The 19,140-nt window shown below is 42.2% G+C and overlaps 1 protein-coding gene across 1 annotated transcript in view; it reads left to right on the top strand.

The window, feature by feature from the left end:
- The window catches only part of UBE2QL1 (ubiquitin conjugating enzyme E2 QL1), a 146,390-nt gene extending 129,364 nt beyond the window's left edge, over nt 1–17,026 (top strand). The window contains exon 2 of the mRNA XM_086965284.1: nt 15,268–17,026. Within this exon, the coding sequence (XP_086821410.1) occupies nt 15,268–15,399 (132 nt within the window). The 3' untranslated portion in view covers nt 15,400–17,026. The remainder of the gene's footprint in view (nt 1–15,267) is intronic.
- Nucleotides 17,027–19,140: the final 2,114 nt, after the last annotated feature.

The following is a 19,140-nucleotide window of genomic DNA, read 5'->3' as shown; positions in this document are numbered from 1 at the left end:
ATGTGACGAACCAAAGAAGTTGGTGCCTAAAACAAGCACAAGATTTGCTGCAATTTGTTCATTAGTTCTTTAGAGAGATCCCATTCATCTCCGAGCTGCGATAATGTTTCCCGTGTTTGTCTGTTGGCAGACAGGATTTTGAATACACTTACTTTTACTTTTCCTGCAAATGCACATGCTGTTTCACATTCGGTAAACGTATGGAGACCTATCATAGCTCGACGAACATTTTCACCAAGAGTTGAAGCTATTTTCCCAATGTCAAGAGCTTTCATGCGTATTTTAGTACCCCATTTCAAAACTATTGAGCCAGGATTCTGTCATGGAATCCCAAACACATAATAAACACATCAGTGTCATAAGAGCTTATTTTTACTGCCTCATACCCTCCTTAAAAGGTTGTGGTCCAAACATCTTGGGCTGCACAGCTATACCGTTGACTCGTACCCTTAGCAGTAAGAGTGTTATCCCTTGCTAAGTTAGTGAAGACATGAGGCTGAACTTTGGCTGGAAGAACAATTTGCTCATTTAAGGTAGCAGCATGTTTCTGAAGACATAAGGTGGTATAATTTTCTTCCAGTTGAGAGAATGAAATCCCATGACCAAGTCTGTTTTAAAGTACAAATGATTTCAACATTGCCTGTCAGCATTTTTACGGCCTGTGGGAGTAACAATTGCTTGGGGGGTTTTGCTGGTTATTTGTTACTTCATATATAATGTCCTGACTGAATGGTTGTATAAGTAAGGTGACCCTTTTGGACAGCTTTGTGTTTTCTGGATCTCCAGTCAGAAGTCCTAATAGGGACCGTTTAATGTATTCAGGCTCGCTAAACTAATCTTTATCAACAGCTGATGGATGATATGGCCATGGTGTTGATGTCAAGTTTGTTTTAATCATTGTTCTTATGTTCGATGATGTTTGATCAATGATCTTGTTCATGTCTGTGGCCTTAACCTTTTAAACTGATAAAAAAAAAATTCAAACTGGTTTTCTCTTACAACGTACTGTAGCATGACACTATCAGGTTGGGACAGTAAGTTTCCTTGGTGGTCTGGGAATATGTGGAGGTTGTCACCGAACTCTGATTATAATTTTCTTCTAATATGTTTCTTGGTTGATTAATCTATTCCCTATATTCCTCTGTGTGTCATGAGGGCTCCAAGCCTTTCAGTGAGTGTCATCACACATATTACCTCTTTGTTAGGAATAATCACAGGTCTAATGTATTCAAATAGTTCATCATATGCCTCATCTCTCATATTTTTGTAGTGCTCATCGGTTTGAATGCTAGATGCATGATCTTCCTCCTTTGCTTTAAACCTTATATAGTTTCTATAACAAGATGGATGATAATGGGCTTCTGCAGCCACTATGTCCCTACTATGAACTGCTAAGATCTTTGAATCACAATTAATGGTTGCACACTCTGGCAGCCTTTTGTCAACTCTAAGCTCTGTGATCTTGACTAATTTCTCATGCGTTGATGTTCCCTTGTAGCATTTTATCTTTCCTCAGAATATACTTTCTTTAGCATACAAGTTTGACTTTAATGATGTTCTTCTGTTTAAGCTTTTACTCGTGCACTCCCTTATTCCAGCATCATCACTGACACTTGCTTCAGCTTTTCGGCTAATAGTCTGAAAATCTCTATTGATTTGATTTAAATATTTCTAAAGCGCAAACGATTGCTCGACGGCGTTGTGGCGCTGTCTAAAAACAAGAGAGGACTACCAAGCTACCAGCTTCAAAGGAAAATTGGTCACATCTACAGTAAAAAGCCAAGACTTTAGACCTGTCTGATATTTGAGACGAGAAGTACCCATTTTCAGTTCAAGGAGTAGACTGTTCCAGTTTAAAGTCGCACATCGGATTTGGCTCCTGCCTCACCAGGTTGCCAGTCTGTCAGAGGGAACTGTCAGCTCACAAGAAAAACTAGAATGGAGAGTTTTACTTGGGGAATACCACCTAAACCTGTTCTTGAGGTAAGCTGGGCCCAAATCCTGAAGAGCGTTGTAAGCTCTGCAAAGGCCCTAAAGATATGTTTTGTGATTGGCAACCAGTGAAGATTACTGACCGTGTTGGAGGCTGAACCATATCTGGATGTCTTAGAAAATGGGCTGCCACATTCTGAACAATTTTCACTTTTTGTTAGATGTTTCTTTGCTAGATTTACATAGAGCATATTACAGTACTCCAACCTAGATAGCACTAGAGCAATAACAACAGTTTTCAGCATATCTGAGGACAAAGAATCTACAATTTTTCTGATGGTGTGGAGAGAGAAGTAAGAAGCCAAGACATCCTTGTTTTTACTTGTTCCTTATATGATAACTGCTAGTCGATTATGAATCCCATGATTTTTTACCTTCTGCATTGGCTTTGGCAACATGCCAAGTTCTTCTGGCCACCAATCTGGAGACCAGAAAATTGGGTTATTGACAAACAAAATGACCTCTGTCTTTGAGGAATTCAATGTTAAACAGTTGTGGTCCATTTAACAACCATTGCACTCATGCAGCTTCTAAAGAGCTCATTCATATTTGGGCCTTTATTAGGTTTTGACCCAATTATTTGGGTCTGGTCAGCATATGATACCAATGCCAACCCAAATGACTCGATAAAGACTGCTAAAGGGGTCCCATTTAGATTGAACAGAGAGTGGGGCTCAATGAAGAGTCCTGTAGTTTCCCACATGGCGGCCTGAAGGGCTTGGAGGTGAAACCCTTAAAGTCAACTTATTGAATGTGATTTGTCAAGAAAGATCTCAATAGATTGAATCCCCAAGGTCTGGAGACACGAGACAGTCAATCAAAAGATCATGATTGACTGTGTCAAAATCCGCAGATAGGTCCAACAGAATAAGGGCAGCATTGCCTAACAGATCCACTGAGGCCCTGATCTCTTCTGTCACCACCTGAAGGCAGACTCAGTGCTAAAACTACTACGAAAGACATATTGGTGTCATCAAGAAGGTTATTCTCTTCTAGAAAAGATGATAGTTGAGAATTCTCGCATAACTTTGCTGGGAGCGGAACCCTGGAGATAGGATGGTAATTATCCAGAACCTGCCTATTCAGGTTATGTTTCTTTAGAAGTTGCACATAATATATATGGGATTCTCCCAATTCACCCTCCACTGTCTGGGCAACAAATATCAATACTGATGTGTTTTATCTAGGAACCTGATTCAATATTGTGACTTTATGCCCCTATACGGCTATAATCAATAATATCCCTATAATGGCATAATAATCAGATCCATATTTCAGTAAATCGCCCTTGCAGTCCAAGGCTCGGCAAAAGCTACTTCCTTGGATTCCTAGAGAGCACACAGAGTTCTTTCGACACACCAAACCTCCAGCAACCTGGGAAAGCCCTGCTTGCTTTGTTTTGATTTGTAATAGAACTCCTGCGAGCACTGTAAGAACGGCCAGTTCTTAGTGACATCTTTATTGACGTCTTATGTCCAAACCTTACGTCAAACTCGGCACCTTTCAGGTATAAATATACCAACGTTGCCTTAAGCAAACACACAGTGGTGATTCTGGAGCAGAGCAGCTAATCTACTTTCCGAGAGCCCAGCAGAAGCGAGAAGCCCACGGACGCTGCCCCTCCTCTTTGACGCGTTGAGAAAGCCGCTGTCTTTTCTCCTGCCGAGAAAATCCAGCTCCGGCGTTTCCAGCCTACCCTTGCGGGTGACTGGGATATCGGGTCCTGAGAGGGAGATACCAGACCTCCTACATTCTATTCCAAAGGTACAGTGCTGACTAAACCCTTAGAGAGAATTCTTGAACAGATCCTTGGTAACAAACCTACTTAACTTAAACTGCTACTTACTTACTCCTTCCCACGTATTAGGCTTAGGTCAGGTACACCGGGGTAGGCGTATTTTAGAAGCACCAGTTGAGCACGTTAGCCTATGTATATATGTTTTATCCATTTTAAAGTGTCTTATGGCTAAGAAACCATATCAATGCTTTTACAGTATTATTTCATAATACTCCTTTTACTGTACGTACTTTACTTCACAATAAGTATTGCAATTGTGGCAATTCATTTCTCTTGCATGAGAAGGAAGACTGCTCAATAAATAATACCTTTTATTGAAAACGCCCGTCTCTCTATTCTCTGCACCCTGGTGAAATTAAATATGCACAACTGACTGAGTGAAATAGCTGTCTATTGTTTCACACGACTCTAGAAATTGACTCTTATTCTGAGGGAGCAAAGTTGTCATGTTTATGCGGTTGTCGGAAACTGAATCCCTTCTTGTCTGAGCCAGGGAAGCTGATCACTTCCTATTCAGTCAAGAAAGTTTCCAGTGACCTCTGAGCTAGCTGGCGCAAACCTAAATTAAGTCTAACATAGTCTGTAGAGACCTAGAAGACCTCAGTCCTACATCTAAACTGCTGTTTATGTTATTCCAAAGCGCAGGGCCTATAGGGAAAATAGGAACTACACTACAATACCAAAAAACTGTGATGTGGCAGCACAGGGGCTATATTCCGCTGATTACAATAGAACTCTGAATTAAACATTGAATGCAAAAGGTTAGTCATGTATGGAGCTACAGCTTCTGGAATAAGATGAACATTTTAGGAGGGCATGGAACTGACGGGAATCCAGACTTAGCTTTAGAAATCTCTTTGGACACGTATTCCTCTGTTAATGCGACAAACTCATGAAAAGTGGGCTTGTTTAGAGGGCTTACTGAGGTTTTTGCCTAGATGGATCTATAGACCTGTTGCAGATGAATATTTGAAGATTACTTCCACTTTCTGCTAAAAAATATTCTGCCAGAGCATCACAAAATGCCTGACTGCCTTCTATCCCATTACCAGAAGCTGGGGCAGAGAGCTTTGTGACCACTTGGAAGAGGGTCTTGGTAGAATTACTGGCAGATTTTATTTGTTCAACTAAGAAAGCAGATTTAGATTCTGTAATAAGTTTCTTATACTTGACAATACACACTTTGTATTTCTCTCTTTCAGTATTATTGTGTTCTCTTCTCCAAACTATCTCCTGTCTGTGACAAGTTTGTTTTGCAGACTTAACTGTGTCATTAAACCATATGGAAGTAGACTTACCTCTCCTGATTATTTTTGGTTCAGCAGGGGCTACCGAAGTAATTGCCACACTTAACCATCTTCATAGTAAACGGGCTCCACCATTTTTCGTGGTAAAAAACTTGGGGAACTGTGTTGCTTTCCACATTTCTTGCATTGTCTAAGTGGAATGTGATTCCTTACTTCAGCTGCCTCTAACAAAGAATTCCATGATGAGAAGTCCTGCGGGCTGTCAGCATAACTCTATGTTGGACATTTGACCCTAAATGAATTATATACTGGGGATCAGAGGGACAGGATGTGCTTGTTTCAGTCTTCTTTATGATGCTGTATGGTCATTCACTGCTAGCTCTGGAAAAAAATGTATTCAAACAGTTATACATTTTACTGGGTGTATACTTAATATAATCATAATTACTATTATTATCAATGTATATCATCACTTTTACTGTAAGTGTAATTTTATAAAATAAAATTCACAATGACCAATATTATGAAACAAATTCCAATTCACATCAAGGTATCTTGAAAGTGGGGTGGTAACACAGAAAAGGCAAAGAGTAATGACTTTCTATCACATATTTTCCATCTCTAGGCGTCCATACCTTGCCAATAAATCATATTAGGACCCATCCCCCCATTTGGTACCGATAACATTGTTGGCTCAAAGCCTATATGTGCTGGAAGCTTCAGCCCTCCTCAGCTCAGGAATGCCACAGTACTCGACTTTTCCTGTCTGCCTCATTTGCCCTAACACACTTTCTTGTTACCAAAGACGTAGTCTATACCCTCCATTATTAGGAAATGTTTCGTTTTGACAGAAAATGAAGGGCTTTTTTCCCAAGTCCTAATAAATACTTCCTCACTGGCATATGTGTCCTCCACTCATCATATATCCCTTGAGTCACGTCTCGAAAAGCATATCTGTGAAGAGCCATAGTACAGCTTCCGTATTTCCTAATTCCAGGCAGTATTTCTGCCTGGCCTGCTTCACTTTACGAATATGCCTAGGAGCCTCTGAACCTGCTCTCCCTTAAATTTGATCTGATGGCATTTGGTGATGTATACAGGAGGTTCTTGCATGAGCCCCAATTGTTCCTTAAAACCGGAATGTATAAACTCTTAGAATATGACCACTCAGTACTTTTAGTGGAGCCATTGTCTCTCAGAAAGTAGGCTTGCCAATGATGCATGCCTAACTCAATCCTGATGTGCCATCGCCATTAATGCTCATTCTCAGGGTGAACAAGATCAGTTTCACTTGGCCTCTATATGTTTTCTTTTAATCTTGTGTCATCTTTAATGGCTTGTCTAAACACAAACATAGTCCCGTATTGTCACTTCTATTTATTTATGAAAAAAATGACCCAATTAGATCCCTTCTGCTTGGGTGGTCTACTCAATGCTTGCTTTAATCCATGGAAGTTCAAGTAGATGTCAAAAATCCAGAATGATTAATTTTAGGTAGCAAAGAGTAGAGCCTATTTCAAGAGACTCCCTCACACAAGACATGCAGTAGAAATCTGAGCTACCATGGCCTTAAAGTGGGTAGGCTGCTCATCATTTCCACTGCACTGGCCGAATTTTGGCTTGTTTCAATGGACATGTATGTGGTTATAAACACACACTCCTGCTGGGCCGATTTCAATTTTAACATTGGTTATTGACAACATGAAGATTGGATTATCTGAAAGATATCAACACTGGAGAACTGGAGTTACCATTAGGTAACTAATTTCTTTGCTCATGTGTTCTCTGACAGTTAAGTATTTCCAGTTAAATATTGCAATTATTAGGAATTTTATCTGGACAAATGTAAAAACCTAATGTATATTATTAATACATTAACTCTTAAAGAATTAACTTGCTCCCCCCTTTCATTGTATTGAACATCAATGCTACGTAAGTGCGGGGAAAAAATACTTGTTTGAATTTTGCATTTGGCCATATGCAATTACAATTCTCAAGTCTTGTGGTAGAAACTATAGCCAAAAGGCTTTTTCCTTCAGTGTACTTTTTACAGTTTTATTTGTACATCACGCCATGGCTCATTTATGCAGGGCAATACATATAAAGTTGCAATCATGCAGAACCTTAGAATGGTCAGATTGTTTGTGAATTGGGGGCCATGTTTTGCAGAATTGCTTAGTCTGAGGGGGTAAAATGTGGTTGTCAGAAAGGTTCTTGGGAGTCTCGTTGCAACCAACTGATGGAAACAATTTATAAATGTCAATCTTCTGCGGGTGTTCATACAAACACTAGATCATGTTGTGTATCGAACCACATGTAAGTCTCTTCACCATTTAGTACTCATAAGTGTGAGGATTTCATTCAGTTTTCCTCAGCAGGCTTATGTTTTCGCCTACAAGCACCAGTGAGAAAATCAAGGATGTAATTTGTGATGTCATCTTTGACATCATGTGTGAAGTCAAGAAAGTGTGTTGGGTTGAGATATAGGGCCTGATTTAGATTTCGGGAGATGGGTTACTCCGTCACAACGGTGATGGCCATCCCGTCTGCCGAAAAGCAAATCCCATAATATCCTATGGGATTTAGATTTCAGTGGACCGGATATCCGTCACCACTGTGACGGATTAGCCCGCCCGCCGAAATCTAAATCAGGCCCATAGTTTACACAATGGTCCTAACTATTAGTGGCTTTTTGGTTTTGTTTCTAAACCATGTCAACTGTGTGGGTGTGTGGGGTGGTGGATATACACAGCTATAGCTAACTGTGTATCCCTCCGCCTCGATGCACAGAGATTGATACACTATTTGCTACTACTGTTGTGTGGCGAGTGGCCATGACTCACAAAAGGCAAAGCTTTGAGTGAGTAATAGTGTCACTGCCCTCAATCACAAGAAGGGATTTTACCTAGCTGAATTCCGTGCAACTGCAGATATGGACTATTCCATGCTGTTTGTGGGTCCTCCCTTGAGATAGCTGTATGTGTCTTGTCTAAGAACCTATTGTACTTAATTACAATATTCCAAATGGGGCTTGGGGTTTATAGTGATTTGCTTGGATGAGTGGTATGATTTTACCTTTTTCTATCAGTATGTCATGGGAGTTAGCATGTTTTCCTCCCCCTCTCTCTCTCCCTTGTGTGCTTATTTTGTTTTATGTTTCTGACACTTTCCGTTATGCATGTTGCCCCACCCAATTTCCCCTGTTTCTCAACCACCATTCCCCGCTCTTCCATTTCTTTTTGTTCCCACACCTGCTGTTATTCTGCCACCCCTCTCCACTCTTTCATTGCTATTTGTCCCCACCAGTCCAGCCATTACTTAGCCACCCTTCCCACATTTTTTTTCTTTTACCATACAACTACTGGGCTGCCCACTCCCTAATTAATTTTTGAACTCCTTTGCTTATGCTTTTATGTCATTTAATTTACCGTTGAAAATGGTCGTCAGGCTTCTTGGAACAGTAAATTAAGCTTCCCTACAAAAGCCGAAGAGCTGCCAGTACTTTAAGACATATACACATGCATTATAATGTTACCAAGAATGCACATGGACTGAAGGCCATTCTGCCTTGGCTTTCAGCAAATACTTTTCAAAATGTTTGGGCATGCTTGCCCGCGTGTCATGATGTAGTAGTGGCCAACTTAACTGTACACTTTGGATCAAGTGACACTATAGTAGTGCACCTTGAGCTTCTGGACATTCATCCGGGCAGTTTTTGTCTACTAAGATATGAGTACGGCAGGCTAATATTTAGCCCTCCACTTTCCCTTTTCATTAGGCTTGAAACATAATCAAAATGTAATACCTATCGTCCAGGTATTTGTTCATTGTTAGTTTTTCGGGTGATGTCCATAATCTCATGTCAAGATTCGGCATCCAAATATGTTGTAAATAAACCCTTCTGTTCTGAGGCATGCAGCTCGTTTTGACTCAATTATATATCCAGGTAAAACAAAAACTATCAAAGCCAATAGGTTTTGCGATTATAATGGAAGTGCCAAGCTGTTAGTTTTGGCAATATTTGTCTGTAAAACATTGTTTTTAAAAAAGTAAAAGAAAATGCATTTCAAAATACTGGAGGAAAAGGAAACCCATATATCTCAACAAAAGGAGAGAAAGGGTTTTTAGGGCACTCTTAGTCCCCAAGCAATATACAAGTAATCAAAAGAAGAGTGACCATACAGGTAAGGTGTATGAAGGAGGTGGGTGTCGCACGTGAAGTCTGAGGCCAGTTGTTAGTGATCCGATGGTAGGACCAAATTTCAAGAAAAAATGCACTGTTTTTTCAGGAAACCCTCACTCACCCTAGTGGTGACATGCTTCATCATCGGGTCCACCAGGAGAGATCGAGTACCTCCCCGGTGTGCTGCGACGCCAGGAGACTGCGGAGCAGGTTTTTTGTGAAGATGAAGTGTGAAAAATTATAAAGTTTAAAAATGTCAGAGGTTGTGCCAAAAAAACTTTATTCACTGGTCAACCTGACATATTAAAAATTAGATATGTGAAGGGAAACTAGCCAATTACTTTATACTGGTGTTTACCCTGTAAAGAAGGTCAACATGTTTCTGCCCGTTTTTATGTGATTACTGGGCTTTCATCAGGACCGGTAAGCGAGTGTGCCAATGACAGGAGGGGCACGCTAAGGCCCGCCCTGCCAATGGTCGTGAAAGTTAAAAATAGCACTATGTGTAAAATTGGTGCAAAAAGAAAGAGAAAACAAACTCATAAGTAGTGGGGTTTTACCTCTTTTGCGAGGAACCTAGGAGTCTGTAGGAAAAAATGACAAACAGACAAATACAAACATAAACACAAAAATATCGAATCATTGGATTGTGCATATGTACAGTGGCCATAAAGGGTGACTTTGTGGCTTGACACGTGCTAGCATACATATCAAGGGCCGTGGCCGGTATGCCTGAGTTGCGTAGTAGAGATCATGCCAAAATCCGAAGTGGAGGGGCCTCAACTAACGCTGATTGAATCTGTTCAGCGCGGACTGTTGCATATGTGAGGTATAGCAGCAGTGGCTGAGTGGGCAGTCTAGACAAATATAAGTCTGTTCGTGAGGAAGTACAAGAATTATCTTGCTACCTATAGTGGGGTGTCAGGGATTGAACCCCGAAGGAAAAAAATGCGTTAAAACAGCGTCCCGGTGCGAGGCGCCGTGACACTGCTGGCCGTGGTATAAACATTACCCAAGCACACAACATTCAATACAAAGTATAGGATAAATGTCCTCACTTGTAAAGAAATAGATCCACGCCCCATAGAACACAGGAGGGGGGTGGGAGCGACAATGGCACACCCTATAATTGAGGGAGAAAGGGAAACAAATACACACAGAGGAGGGTTTTAGAACTGGCAGGGTTCCATTCTCACAACTTATCTGGTTAGAAGGAAGTCTTCAAAGTAAGGTCTCTTACGCCCGCAACGCTCAGCACCCGCTCGGCACCTAGCTTCACCCTCGCTGGATCTCGTGGATCCATTGCGATGGGCGAGCGAGGCGTATGAAGGGCGGTGGCTGAGGGCGGACCAATCAGGAGCCTAGGTTGGAAGCGAGGCTTGGAGCTCAAAGTCGTTGAGCCAATGAGGGAGAAAGTATGGTGCTCGCGTAGTCTCGCGAGGGGATTCGAAAGCGAGGCTTGCATTGAAACGCAAGCCTCGAGTTGGAGAGGGCGAGGTCCGCCTTGTTTACACCGGGGTGTTGTCAAGGCGATCGCTAGGTTGCGTCTGGATTGGCAAGCTTGACAGAGAGGCTTGAAACACAAGCTATGGAGGAACGCAAGCTTGATTTTCAGCGTGGCTGGGATATGTAATGCGACATGCGCAATGCCCAGCAAATGTTACCAAGTATACGATGGAGATTAATTTAAACTGCATTAGTCTAGTCAGTTAAGCTGAATTGGGTAGGTACCATAATTGTTAGCATGGGGATGTATTCATAGTGAATCTAATTAGCGCTGGTGTGAATAAACCACTTGACCTGTGTGGTCATGGTATCTGCATTCAAGACAAGAGGGAATAGTTTCAATGTTTAAGGACGCTGGTCCACGGAATTTGGTCATTCAGCCCATTTATATGGGTGCTGAGTCGATAGACCCAGCGCTGCTCTTTTTCGAATAAAATATTTTCTCTGTTTTTAACACAGTTGACCTGTTCGATCACTGTCCAGGTCATGTCATTTGGAGTGTGGTTGGTTTGCAGGAAATGCTCACTGAGTTTGGTGGTAATTTTTTTGCATCTAATGTTGCTACGGTGTTCCCCGATGCGTGTCTTAACTTTCCTGGTGGTCATCCCTACGTAACGTTTCGCGCAGGGACACGTGATCAAGTAAATCACGTTTGTTGAATTACAGTTTGTGTGGGATTTTTGTGTCCACACTTTTCCTGGTTCCAAATTAAGTTGTTTCGTATGAGTGGTCAGATGACAGACACTGCAGTCTGTGCATGGAAAATGGCCTGTAATTGGGGGAAGGTGCCAAGCGTCAGTGACAGACCTGGTTGCTGTGTTTGCACTGGGGGCTGCTAATGGTCTTGTATGCACCAAAGCATCTTTAATGCTCCTGCCTTTTTTAAAAGAAAAAAGCAGTTTTTCCCAGTTGCTGAAATTGCTGCTGATAGTTCTCCAATTTTTATTGATGGATTTCTTTACTGAGTCAGAGAGGGTGCTGTAGGTGGTTACACACGTGAGTGGCGTTTCCGTGGTTGTCCTTACATTGTCCTCTAGTAATCCCTCTCGAGGTTGGTTTCGTGCTCTGGTTTGGCTTTTTTTCAAAACTCCTTTCGGATACTCGATCTCTCCCGGTGGACCCGATGATGAAGCATGTCACCACTAGGGTGAGTGAGGGTTTCCTGAAAAAACAGTGCATTTTTTCTTGAAATTTGGTCCTACCATCGGATCACTAACAACTGGCCTCAGACTTCACGTGCGACACCCACCTCCTTCATACACCTTACCTGTATGGTCACTCTTCTTTTGATTACTTGGAAAAGGAAACCCCTCACATATTTTCCTTTTTTTATAAATGGCATGGTTTCATTTTAAAACTTTTTTTATTTAGTAAATTCCGGACAGGATTAAAAAAAGAATAAGGAAATGTCAGAATAAAAACAGGAACACTTCCCAAACCTTAATTTACTTTTTTAGTATTTAACCATTTGCACCTCTACACTAGCCCATGGCGCAGATTTATGGGCCTCTAAGAGAAGTGTTATGCTAAGTACACCCTCTGCCTCATACGCCCTGCTAAGTGAGTGCAGCAGATGGACCTCCACCATACTCCATGATAGTTTTTTGTTTGCTAAAGCTTGGTTTTAACTCGTTCGCTGCAGCAGCTATTCCGCCGCAGCGCTAACAGGGCGGGGCGGCCGCATGCTGGTGACAGAACTGCTCCGTCACCAGCCGCGGTTGGGCTGTGCTCGTGACGGAGCGGTTCCGTCATGGCCCGCCCCGCTCAATAGAACGCGCCGCTCAGGCGAGAAATCAGTGCGGCGCAGGCGCGGCGGCCGGGCCATGTCGGAACCGTTCCTTCATCAGCACTGCCCAACCGCAGCTGATGACGGAGCGGTTCCGTCATCAGCATCGAACGGGTTAATGCAATATGTGGAATGCATGAGATAAAACAAAAAGAACCCTCAAAGTCTGCTTGTAAGCCCTAGCCCAACAAAAATATCCCTGTTATCATTTTATAGAAAAGCTTGGAGGGTGGGAGCAATACAGCATGAAGGGGCGTATTTGAGGTTGAAGCAGTATGAGAGGGATAGAGCGAGCACACACATGCACTCTTATTGAGTGATGAATGAAAAAGAAAAAACGTAGTTCCTTAAATATTAGCAGCAGAAGGATGCAGGTCAGCCAATCACAAAGATTGTAAAGAGGGCGTGCTCGAGAACCGGGAGAACACGCAAGAGAAGGCAACACATTGAATATGCAAGCAAATAAGAGTGACAGAGCCAACCAGTGGTAAGCAATGGGCAGTTTGTAAGACCACTCTAAGCTCACAGTAGGTGTTTGCAACCAAGCAGCTTGAGCTGCCTAATAGGGTCGACCTAAAACATTAACAATGAAGCCAAAATCAATACAAATGGATAGCAGTCAAATTGCTTATACATGTTCAGGGAATATCAGTAGAATGCATCTACTCAATAAGACCCATATGGTTCATAATACTTCTGATTTAGAAGGTAATAGAAGGTTAATTATGTTAGTTTGGTAACAGGGGAAACTGTAACGAATCCATTTGGGTAATGGAACAGCAGGAAAATGATGGTGTAGAGTCACTGCGTCTTTATAATGGTCCTCCAACAAATGTTACTTAGTGCATTGTCAATGCCTATCGTGATAATTTGACAAGAATCACCCCTTCTGCCCCATGAGCAACTTTGAGCGACCCACTGCTTCTAAAAACAGAATTAAACATGTAAATTGATTTATTTGTAATCTGGGCGATATTAAGTATTTAAGGCAACTTTATTTTAGTAACTCTTTATTTCAATTACTCTTTGTTGTTGACTCCATATTTTTGAAACATGATTTGTACGTGTAACATACATACAGTTACATTCACTAGCACGGTGTTGAATAATCTCCATCCGCGTGCTTCAGTTGCATTGTTTATACTTTTCACGTTTAGCAATTTCTGAAATATACTTTGGAAAATCACTTTATGTAAATCATTTAATGATTTATGTATTCTGTAAGCCCCTTTGCTATTCCTTTCACCCTGCTGGATATATTCTTAAGCATATTAGCATCTCATTGACCCCTGACCTGCAGCGGTCTATCCATGCACATGTTAATCAGTAGTGTTTAACGAGATTAACTGAGGTTGGTTGGCTTCGTACAGAATCAAATGTGCAGCTTTCATGGAAGGAGCACCTCGGCTCCCAAAAGTCTACGAAGCACTTCTCGCATACAGCGTTTAAATTGCCCACAGGTTTTCAAAATGTGTTGTTGCGTATGTAACCACCGTTTGAAAACAGTTTTAGCTGTGTTTTGTAATGAAGTTGCCTCATGAACTCTTGAGTCTGTCTTCTATTCCTTGAACTATAAATTCCTTCAATTGTCGAAAACGGAACTATGAAGGTGCAACATCAAAGTCTAAAACCAGTTTAAGGATAACGTTAACATTAAGAATTCAAACTTCTTTAAAATGTGAGGGCAGATTCATTTAAGATTTACAGTGGAGGCCTGCTGTGGCCACCATGCCTGCGTGGGTATTACCTAAATCTCTGTCATGCTTCAAAGCCCATAGGAATGAATGGGCATTACCGATTCGGTATTTACCGAATCGGTAAATACCGAATTCATCCGATTCGGTATTCCAGCACATCTGGAATACCTACATGTCGGACCCATAGATTTACCGATTTTAAATTACCGAATCTGTAAAATTCTGTAATTTAAAATCGGTAAATCTTTCCTACCTACATCTAGCCCTGAGGGTCTTATTTAAACTCCCTTGCAATGCCAGTGCGTCACTTTTTGTGATGCATCGGCGGAGCGTTTTGCTGCTCCATATTTACAAGGACACAAAACCAACCCTACGTGGTTTTTCCTGTCCTCGTAAATATGGCCCCTTCACATGCAGCACTTTGTGTGAAAGGGCCATTCCATGGGTGTTGCTGTGGGTGTTCCCACGCAAAACCCATGGAACCTGACACGTTTCCAGATTTACAAGAAATTGTAAACCTGGAAATGCGTGCAAGGGTGCCTGCGTTGGCGCATGGCAGCTAAACGTGTGCCAGGGCAGTGGAGAGCTCCGTCATGTCGTCGTAGCTTTAGTTTCTTCGGATTTAGCACAGCAGAGCCAAATGGCTTGCGGCACTGTGCTGAATTAATGCTTTGTAAATAAGACCCTAAAACTCTAAAGCCAATATATTTTGGGAAATATGCTTTAAAATGTACCAGTGGATCCCATTAAAAATATATATATTTATTAGGGGCTTCTCAACCCCTCTTTTGAAAACTGACCCCGCTTGCTTCGTGAACTATACAATTCTACTAACTTTTCTTTGAAATGGTGCCATAGCAGTGGCAAAAAATAAATATCCACAAAACTGAAGGCCAGCCGTGCTGCATGTTTGCGTATTTGTGCAAAAAGCATCCGTTGTTGCAAGCTTGATACTCCGCTGTACCCACTGATGTTTTGTAAATCTGTGTTACATAAAATCCAACCATTTTGCTGAATTCAGTGACTGATATTGTGTTTTTTTGTTCTGTTTATTGCAGGGTCGTATCTGTCGGAAAGCTGCCAAGTCGAAAAAGTCATTCAGCCGCAAGGAAGCAGAGGCCACGTTTAAAAGCCTGGTGAAGACCCACGAGAAATATGGCTGGGTCACCCCTCCCGTCTCTGATGGCTGATGCCGGCGTCGAGGGAACAACAAAAAAAACAGACGCTTTTCAGACTCCACAAGCAGACACTCACGCACGTACACTCACACACTCAAACAAAAGTACTCCGCCATCTTGTACTCTGTGCTGTGTCTCATCACTCCCAAGGCCCCTCTCTCCCCACCTACATTCTCTTCTACTACCGTTTCTGTTTGAAATCATGAATGTCAAGAAGACTTTAACTTATTTATGGACAGATGTGTTTACAGAGAATTTAAGAGTGAGAGGAAAACCGGCGTTTTCTCCAGATGAAGTTTCCAGACTAATGAATGATAGTCTTGGGGTCACCTTCTTGCAAGAGGTTGAGACTGCGTCATGTGTCCGTCCTGGCAGTATTGTCCTCCGCTTCTTTCCATGACGGCAGCTTTGAGACGGCAGCAGTGGAAATTCCATCCACCTGCTGCTCGGCTCATTGACATGTAAATGAGGCAGTCAATATTTAATAGGCAGGCCTAGCATAGCATTGTCAGGTACATGTTTGCTGTGCTGTTGAGCTTGGCTCCTCATGCTTTTCCCGGCCGACTCCGACAAAACCGAAAGGCTGGCCTGCAAGCGCAGGAAATGGCAGGCGCGGCTTGGACTGAATTGGGATTAAAAAAATCGTGGAAGAAATGAATGTGATTAGGCTCGACCGTGAAATGGTTTTCAACTACAATTAACCAAGTAGCGGTTAAAAAATGACCGTTATTCCTGCTGATTGTTTGGTGTGCTGTTGTGCAAAGATAAACTTGTGCTGTTAGATAGAAGCAAAACTGCTGCTCAGTATGCGGTGTACCACAGGATTCCCACTGGGCCAGGGGAGTAAAACAGGGCCCTGTGGCGCAAGGGGGCCCATTCAGCCTAAAGCCTCTGAATGTCTTTAAAATACGGGAGTCTTAGGGGCCCCTATCATCTGTGTTATACCACTGCATTCAGCGCATGGTATTCTCGTATTTTCCTGCCAATGTACAGTGAGGCTGTGCGAATACTGTAAATTCAGGTGCGCTTCATCAATAGTATTGCCGGTTATTACCGTAAAGTCATGGTTAGCGGAGTTGTTCAAATCGTCACGAGGCCGTTTCACTCTTTACCTCCCAATCAAAGCTCATCAGATTGCAGATAAATATTAACATTCATTTGCCAGAGATATTGAAGAGCAGAGGCCGAAAGGCAAATCTGCAAGAAAACTACAACCACAGTTCAAGATCATTGTGTGCTTTTATCAACTACTGATTGAGTGAACGTGAAAAAAGGACTGAGTTCCTGCCAGACAAACGCAAAGATGAAGTTTAGAAACGACACGGTGACCGTTGTCAACAAAGCCTTGAAGCAGACCCAAAAAAGGAGTTCTAACTGTTTGTAAGATAATTTGCATGACACCTAAGTATGATTTGTTTTATTAGTGTTATTTATTTATTAGTCGATGTGTGTGTACTTTGAGTAAAGCGACCGAGAGAAACCACTGCTGTATATAAATGTAATGTTATTTAATTAAAGTTTAATTTATCCCTTGTGTTGATAAAATCGAAGCTTTGTGGCTGCCTCCGTGAAAGGAGAGAACATTGAAGCCTTTTTGAATGTAAAAATAAAAAACAAAATGAGAGAATCAGAAAAGAAACTTTGTCAAAGTCAGTCACCCCCCCCCCCCCAAACAGATGCATTGTGCAAATGTGTTTACATTGTAAGAATACCTTAAGTGACAGAGTATCGTTGTCAAAACCCCAAAAGAGCAATTGGTAACCCTACCGTGCTCTCGCAAAATGAATGTTGTATATGTTTGAATGGATTGCTATCAATAACTGTTCTGTTCTCACTGGATTTCAGTCGGCAACTCAAAGCCCTGAGTTCAAAGGGGTCCCCGACAGACTGTCCTGCTCCCTGTCTGAAATGATGACGCCAAATGTCACATTTTTTAGTATTCACAAACTAAGTGCAAAGTTTTACCTGTTTACATTCACTATGCTTGTATATGCTGAGTTCCCCACCCAGATTGCAGAGGGTCTATGTGTGGAGAACTCCAAAGCACAGGGAGTGCAGTCATAAAATTCTGCATGTAGTTTATGAATACCAAACAGTAGTTAACTTAAACAAAAGTGTAAGTTAACCTTTGTGAATCAGGACCAAAGCAATGAACAATAATCCAAATTATCAGTGTTCATAAAATAAACTCTTTACCTTCCACCAATGGTTGGTAATGTTGAGTATGAATATAGTATACATGTCAGCTCTTAACTCTTGTTGACTAAGCTGTGGCTAGCATCAATTTTCCTAACCATATCACATTTTTCAGCCCACATCATTTTCGGCCTGTTTGTATAGTCAAGTTAATAAAGCGCCATAGTTTTGCTCACTGATTAAAAAAATATATGGATTTCATTCAGCTTTCACCCTACCCAAAAAGCAAGATCTACTTTTAGCATTCATAATTTGACCGGTGGGTATTATGATTATTATGATGTTGATATTAGAATTCCCAATGTGTGGGTGCTGCTGGTACAGCATGATTCTGAAGATGTATTAGATCTCACTTAAGCAAGAAGGTACTGCCAAGAGTGGGGGGACACTCTTGCATGATGATTCATGATCAGCAACTGCTTCACTATTGTCAGAACCCCTTTCAAGTCAAGTCAAGTCATAAAATTTATATAGCGCACTACATACCCAGAGGGTCTCAAGGCGCTTAGGGAGGGGAGGAGGATTACTTGTCAAATATCCACGTTTTAAGTTGCTTTCTGAATGCTAGGTGGTTCTGGGTAAGGCGAAGGTAAGTGGGAAGTGAGTTCCATGTTTTAGCTGCCAGGTATGAGAAGGATCTACCTCCCATGGTGGTCTTGTTGATGCGAGGTACAGTGGCGAGGGCTTGGCTGGAAGATCGTAGTTGGCGGGAGGGGGTGTAGAAGGACAGTCGTGAGTTGAGGCATTCTGGTCCGATTTCGTAGAGTGCTTTGTGTGCGTGGGTTAATAGTCGGAAAGTGATCCTCTTATTGACGGGTAGCCAGTGGAGGTTTTTCAGGTGACCAGAGATGTGTTCGTTACGCGGGATGTCTAATATGATCCTGGCTGAGGCGTTTTGGATTCGTTGGAGTTTTTTCTGGAGTTTAGCGGTAGTACCTGCATAGAGGGTGTTTCCGTAGTCCAGTCGGCTCGTGACCAGAGCGTGGGTGACTGTTTTCCTGGTTTCGGTGGGGATCCAGCGAAATGTTTTTTTGAGCATGCGAAGAATGTTGAAGCAGGATGAGGAGACGGCGCTGACTTGTCTGTTCATTGAAAGTGAAGAATCCAGGATAATGCCTAGGTTCCGTGCGTGGTCTGTCGGGATGGGTGCTTTTCCAAGGGCTTCCGGCCACCAAGAGTCATCCCATGCAGAGGGGGATGTACCTAAGATGAGGACTTCTGTTTTATCTGAGTTCAGTTTCAGACGGCTGTGTTTCATCCATTCGGCAACTTCTTTCATTCCTTCGTGTAGGTTAGTTTTGGCGGTGCTAGGGTCATTGGTGAGTGAAAGGATCAGTTGAGTGTCATCCGCGTAGGAGATGATGTTGAGGTTGTGTTGGCGGGCGATGGCAGCGAGGGGGCTCATGTATACGTTGAAGAGGGTGGGGCTGAGTGAGGATCCTTGTGGTACGCCACAGATGACTTCAGTGGCCTCGGACTTGAATGGTGGAAGGCGGACTCTCTGGGTTCTTCCGGTGAGGAACGAGGTGATCCATTCAAGTGCTTTTCCTTGTATTC

The sequence above is a fragment of the Lissotriton vulgaris genome, chromosome 4_1, assembly GCF_964263255.1.
Source record: "Lissotriton vulgaris chromosome 4_1, aLisVul1.2, whole genome shotgun sequence".
Classification (NCBI taxonomy): Eukaryota; Metazoa; Chordata; class Amphibia; order Caudata; family Salamandridae; genus Lissotriton; species Lissotriton vulgaris.
The sequence above is the reverse complement of the archived record's forward strand: the minus strand, read 5'-3'. Positions and strand labels throughout refer to the sequence as shown.